Source organism: Cynara cardunculus (assembly GCF_001531365.2).
Source record: "Cynara cardunculus var. scolymus isolate 2C chromosome LG 17, CcrdV1, whole genome shotgun sequence".
Taxonomy (NCBI): Eukaryota; Viridiplantae; Streptophyta; class Magnoliopsida; order Asterales; family Asteraceae; genus Cynara; species Cynara cardunculus.
Window position 1 is genome coordinate 36,020,509 of NC_037544.1, and position 7,077 is coordinate 36,027,585.

The 7,077-nt window shown below is 35.8% G+C and overlaps 1 protein-coding gene across 1 annotated transcript; it reads left to right on the plus strand.

The window, feature by feature from the left end:
- The first annotated feature begins 282 nt into the window (after positions 1-282).
- On the plus strand, positions 283-6,816 carry LOC112500327 (protein PGR). Its single transcript, XM_025103787.1, has 5 exons — positions 283-592; positions 689-802; positions 2,615-2,837; positions 4,048-4,296; positions 6,530-6,816. Exons 1-5 carry the CDS (start codon positions 456-458, stop codon positions 6,659-6,661), a joined length of 855 nt encoding a protein of 284 aa, XP_024959555.1. The 5' UTR covers positions 283-455; the 3' UTR covers positions 6,662-6,816.
- The last annotated feature ends 261 nt before the right edge of the window (positions 6,817-7,077 follow it).

Genomic DNA, 7,077 nt, shown 5'->3' on the forward strand with positions numbered 1-7,077 from the left:
ACCGAATACCACATCAATCGTCACATCAACATGGTCACCGATTAATGCTTCAACCGGTTATCCGGGTACTTAAATGTTTAAAACTTTACATCTTAGATATCAAAATAAAAGTTTTCAAAGTACGTTACCTAAAATAAGAATCAAGTTAAAGTAGGTTAATTTTTCATGTAATTTATCTTTAAAAAAAATTATAAAGAATTTGTTGAAAGTGTTGTAACAACTTTCTAACAAATTGCAAAAATATTTAATTATTTAAATATAAAAAAAGGGAAAATGAATTGCACACAAGAAAATGAATTGAATTGGCATGATCAGTTGGACTTCTGTCATGAGCTTTTGTTGACTACCCGTACTCCAATCTCCAATTGGTTGCATATGAACAAAATCGATTCCATCTCAACGATTTAGGTTTATGATTCGTCTGCTGTTGTAGTTCAAGTTCAATTCAGAAAGAAATGGACAATCAAGTCATAATCGCAGTTTTAATCTCGTTTTTCATCGCCTTTAGAGCTTACAGGAAGAACTCTCTAGATGTTTCCGGCGCATTCGCCGGGTTCTTTGTTATGGTTGTTCATCTCTCCGTCAATTACAGGTTAATAATTTGATTTCAATGTAGTAGTATTTGTTGGTTTGTATATGTCTCTGTGTGTGTGTGTGTGTGTGTATTTAATTTTATTGTTTTTGGTAGGTTTGGAGCGATGTTGTTAGCCTTCTTCTTTTCATCGTCGAAGCTTACTAAAATGGGGGAGGATAGGAAGCGGAGTTTTGATGCTGATTTCAAAGAAGGAGGTCAACGAAATTGGTAATGATTCTTCGTTTAATTCTTATATTGGGCGAGTTTTCTTTACTGTGATATGACTAATAACAAAGGTGTTCAGTGTTAACTTGGATTATGAACACGGATGAAGTCTTGTTTGTTGACTGTGTTGCTGGTTGAGGTTAACATGTTAACTGGTAGAAAGTAGAGTCGTAATTTCAGCAATCTGAAAATGCAGAACTGTGTTTGGAATTTGGATAGTAGTTTCATAATGTATTAGTACACATCTTTTTTTACGAAATTATTTGAGATGTTTAAAGTCTCTTACTATATGTGTTCTGAAAGCTATTGCTTATGCAACTATATCTGTTGGTTGTTAGGAACCATGGAACAATAAAATGCTCATGGTTGATATAAATATCGTCAGTTCTGAAGAGCAAATTCATATGAGAAACTATATGAAACCATCTGTTTCCTTGTTTGGGGTCTGTTTCACTTATTGCAGCAATCAATTCAAGAAAGGGGAATACCTTTAAGTTTGTTTGAAATCCTCACTAGGTGCTTAAAAGTTAAAAAGGAAATGTGAACACATAAGTGTTATGCAGCCATTAAATTTCTGATGCTGTTTTAATCGGCATCTCTTGGTATAACTACTAGATAAAGATATATGGGGTTTGTTTTAGTCAAAATTAAATTTAGAATTGTCAGTTGACTTCTGGTATTAGCAAACAATGAGGTTTCTTATGCATTTATGAAGAACCTTTCTGAAAATTTGCTAGAGAAGAATATAAAATGTTTGTATCAAATGAAGGAATTTTTATTTTTATTTTTATTTTTATTTTTATTTTTATTTTTATTTTTATTTTTATCTAAGTTGAAAAGTCTGGCACCAGAAGGGGGTTCATAAGTGCATAGTCATCTAAATAGGCTTTTATTATGGTATCTGCATCATTGACTCCAGTTGCAATTGTGACAGTCTAAAGCCTTCTTGGTGATTTTACTGTCATCAAGAGTTTTGGTGTAGAACTGATTCTCATGGGATCGACTAGGTGATAAGGCTAGCATAACGTGAGTAAGGAGGTGTGGAGTGCACACTCATAAACGTTTCCTCTCTCACTTTAGCTCGCCATAAGGTGGGGGTCCCTAAACCTCTACAGATTTTAGAAGGGGAAGTGCATGTGGAATCTGAATTTCTGGACATTCTAAGTGTGTTTCAGAAGGCAAGAAGCCTTCTTAAATAAGTTCAGAAATCTATGAAGACTAACTCAGAATCTTCTGACTTCATAGTCAGAAGCTTCTGCTTCTGAATGTCTTCTGATCCATGTTTGATCATAGCCACAGGCCGTAACCTCATAAATGTTGTGCAGTTATCAAAACTGCCTAACTAACCTATAACCATCGATCTCTCATATAAATATATAAAATGTGGAGTCTGGGTGTATATATGGAACTGGATTTTACAGCCTTTAAAATCAAAGCAATCATTGGATTATACCAACACTCAGTTATTGACAGCCAAGGTATATGGGGTCGAATTAGTGTATTTGGAAAGCGAACTTTACGTGATACGATTGATTTATTTAGTCGTTTATGATCAAGAAACTATTGATTTCTAACAGAGATAAGTAGGAAATTGGTTATATTTCGTATCATAAATCTGCTCAGTGTAAAGTTGTTCTTCATTGTGTGGAAATAATTTTACCTATGTGATATTGGGTATTACTACACATTGCACCATTCTATCTGGATGTTGAACTAACCCATCTTAGAACCAAGTAACCTTAACCTTTATCCCTTTATGTCCTTTCACAATAATTGCTTACCTTCCTCATTCGTGTGTCCCTTGTCTCTGTACAGGATACAAGTTCTATCCAACAGTGGAATTGCTACCGTCTTAGTTGTAGCATTCTGGAATTTGACAGGATCACAGGATACATGTTTGAACTCAAAAGAATCATATCTCATAACATCTCTTGTTGGTGGCCTGATTGGTCATTACTCATGTTGTAATGGAGACACTTGGTCCTCTGAGCTTGGGGTACTAAGTGATGCACAACCACGGCTAATCACTACGTTTAAGGTGAGAACTTTTTGTGCTTTCATGATGCAGACTGATGCTCTTTCCCGTTCTTTTTTAATATAATGCTTTAATACATTCACCATATGTATTAGCTACTTGCACTTAATAGCATCTTACGATTTTGGTCGGTGTTTTGCTTGTAATATTGGTAACCACCACCAACCTACAGCAATTTGCATTGGTATTTCACATTCAATCATGTTAGCATGAATTATCTGCTACTGTCTTCCATTGTTAAACTCGAGAGTCGATGTAAATGCATCTCAGCAACTCCATATCTAAATTAATATTAGTCTACAAGATTTCCATTTAAATATGTTTTCAGAAGACCTCTTGTAGTCGAATGAATCTTTGTGCATTTCTCCAATAAGCTAATCTCTTTGTGCATTCCACCAATTATGGCTATTTAGCTCAATGACCTCCAGAAGCTCGTTTTGTAAAATGACCCTCTCGTGTATTTCTAACTTTTTATACTGTTTTGAACTTGGTCAGATGAAGGCCATTGAGCTAAAAAAAGTTCAGAAGAGCTAAAAAAAGTTTGAAAGAGCTAAAAAGAAGTTTAAAAGGCCACACTCCTAATTGAAAACTTATTTGAGGTCATTGATCCAAAGTCTTTATTACACGGTGTTTCCCTTGCAATTTGCAAAGAGGCTTTGTCCATGACTGTAACCCCCTTACCTTCCTTCCTCAAAAGAGTAATTTTACAAATTGTTCCAAGGGTCAACCTCTAAGAACCCATTTGGTCTGACGAAATGTTTTTGAGGGATTTGGATTACGTGGAAGGATCTAGAATTGTGAGGATTTGGAATCTTTGTTGTGTTTGGTTTGTAGGATTTGGAAAGGAATTGGATTCCATTCTTTATGAATAATTTATAAAAACAAAAAATAATTAATTGCCTTTTTATTAATTGATTATTACAAAACAAGTTTATTTTAACAAATTTTAAAACATTATTACAAACAAATCCTATGAAATCCTGCAACCAACTACCCCTATGGGATTTTCCTAAATCCCATGTTTGTGGGATTTCAGTTCCAGACTCTACTCTAAACCAAACGCGGGATTGGAATGGAATCCAATTCCAAATCCCATCAAATCCCAAACGAAACGGGCCCTACAGTTGCATTCATAAAGACATGTGCACATTATAATCTTCGGTTATATTTCGGAATTTGGATGAATTTATCTTTTCTTGTTCTTGTTTAACAGCCTGTTCGTAGGGGTACAAATGGTGGTATAACAAAAGCCGGTCTTCTAGCAGCTGCAGCAGCAGGAAGTGTCATTGGACTAGCATTTGTTTTACCTGGACTTTTCTCAACAAGTTGCACAAATGATGTGTTCTTGAAACAATTACTCGTGATACCTCTTTCAACTCTAGCAGGACTTGCAGGAAGTCTAATTGATTCCCTTCTAGGAGCAACTCTGCAATTTAGCGGATTCTGTAGTGTCCGTAATAAGGTACTCCCTCCACTCAAATTTCTTTCACTTGGCACCTAGTTACAGCGTTCAAAATATGAAAGTGCGGTCAGGACCGTGATTTGAAATAGCAGTTATTCCGATGGTAAAGCGGTGGTATAGTGGTCAAAAAATAGCGGTTTCATATAATAATTAGATCTATATATGCATACGTAACTCCACAGACTAAGGATCGTGTGAGAATAGAAGTTAACGTGAGAAGCATAAAAAGGGATTTGGACCCTTGATCACTTTTCATCTCACCCCCATCCCATAAATCACTTATCATGGGAATTGATCGGGTGCATCTCGGTGCATCTCATTAGTGTTGATCTTCAATTACGACTGATCCAAAAGTAGAGATCCCTTCTTACCCTTGTCACCATAGCTTCCATTCTCACTGGAACCCAACCCTAAGAATAATTATATAAGAATAATGATGTGCAAATCCAAAAAAATAAGAATAATGGTGTCCAAGTTCAAAAAAAATAAAAAATAATGGTGCTCTAGTCCAAAGAAATAAGAGTAATGAAGCGTGGATGTTGTTGAACTAAAATAAAACTGGATGCAAGTCCTAAATAAAAGCCACAAAGTTACTTTTTTAACACCAAAACAGCCCATGAAAAATGGCGGTTATGCGGATGCTTTTTTGTGTTCAAAATGTGGTCAATGGCACCGATAATCATGGGACCGCTATTTGACCACCGCTATTTCTCCCATGACCGCTACGTGATAGCACCACTATAATGGTGCGATTAACAGCATAGCTTGGCACAAAAAGTGAATAGGAGTCTAGAAACTCCATCCTGCCTATGATAATTGCAACATTTGACCGGATATATTGTTCTAAGAACATAGACCTGAACTCTCTTTTTCGCACACTTTTCACAGCCCAAGGTCTTCACCGAAACAACTGCTTTACTCTTTGGGTAGAGGTCATGTCCGCTTACATCTCACCCACCTCCAAGTGGGATATACGATATACTGGGCTTGTTTGGTTCGGTTTGGTTTTATAGTGTATGTAATAGGTATATTTAGGTAGACGACAATCAAAATACAAACCATGGAAAAATTACAAACCAATCAATTAAGATATTTATGGAAATGATGAAGTTCATTTATTATGATTTGAATACTTATGGAAGATGATTAGAGTTAATTAATTATGAGTTACGCTTTATATCAGGACACAATTGATATATTTATGAAACTGAATATTCGTTAGAGTAGATGGACGTTTGAGATTAGTTTGTATAGTTTGTAACCTTTCTATGGTTTCTATTTGATTTGTCCTCTATTTAGGTATATAACCTTAAATGGTATTTTATTTAAATCCATGAACCCTTTTTTTCTTTAAAAAGCCAGGAGGTCATAGATTTGATTAAAATCTCATTTAAAGTTATATATACCTAACTGACCGCTTATTGACAAATATGTTGATGCACCTATGTATCCTCAAACGTTTAGAACTTCCAAACCTTGGCATATACATATCATGCACTTAGAAAACCAAACCGAGCCAAACAAACCTAGTATATCCCACACTGAGATAAGGTCTAGTGGGAGATATTTAGGTAAATAACCTTAAGGGCTTGTTTGTTAGCAGCTTAATGAGTTCCATGAGACTCACAACTTATTCGGTCAACTATACATGATTATTTGGTAGTGGCTTATTCAGTGAGCTTTTAGGAGGTGCTTTATGCAAAAAAACCAAGTTTTTTTTCCCAAACCTGTCCCTTCAAATTAAAAAACACTCTTCTTCCATCTATAAAAAAAACTTTCCCAACCAAAAACTTTCTCAGTCTATACAGACAGATTTATCCACACTTACAGTTTTATCCATATAGGACTTAGGGTCTGTTTGATGGGACTCAGCTTATTCAGGCAGCTATATAAGACTGCTTGGTAGTAGCTTAGTGATGTAGAAAGTGGCTTATTTAGTAAGTTCCTACTGAAGCTTTATGCAGAAAGCCAATTTTTCCCAAACCTACCCCTCCCAATTAAAAAAATATGTTTTTTTCCATTTATGAAAAAACTTTCCATCCCCAAACAAAAACATACTCAATCTATACATACATATTAGTCCACACAAACAACTTTAGCTTTATCCATACAGGACTTAATGGAAAACAAAATGTTGTTTCCGTGAAGATCCTCAGCTTGCAAGATCTTCTACTTACAATTGGTCCCAAATTTCAAGACATTTGTTTACGTAATCATTTTTGCTTGTGGTCAGGTTGTATCGAAACCAGGACCAACGGTGAAGCGGATCTCGGGTCTGAGAATTCTGGACAACAATGGTGTGAACCTTGTATCAATATTGTTGACTTCAATGTTGACCTCCTTCATCTGCTTATACATCTTCTGAAGCTGGCATATGAAGTAAAATCATGTGAGTTGACAGCACAATTTTTACCCTTTTAAAATTCTGTCAAATAGTGCCTGCAATTCATGTTGTATCCTTCATTCTGAAACCTATGGCAAATTCTCATCAATAATCACCAATCACCATTGATTTGAATTTTGGCTTCAAGGTATAAAAGTCCCCAAATCATTTGAAATGGCTTCAAACCATCTATTCTGTCTTATAAAATGGAGTGCAGAAACCACAAGGTGGTGCCTGATTGGTTTGAGCTTAGTTCCAAAGGTCAAAAGTACCAAGAGGTAGGGGTGCTCATGGGTTGGGTTGATCGGGTTGAGGACATTTGAACAAACCAACCCAATGCTTGCGGTTTGGAAAAATCTTAACCCAACCCAACCCGTACGGGTTGGTCGGGTTAGTCG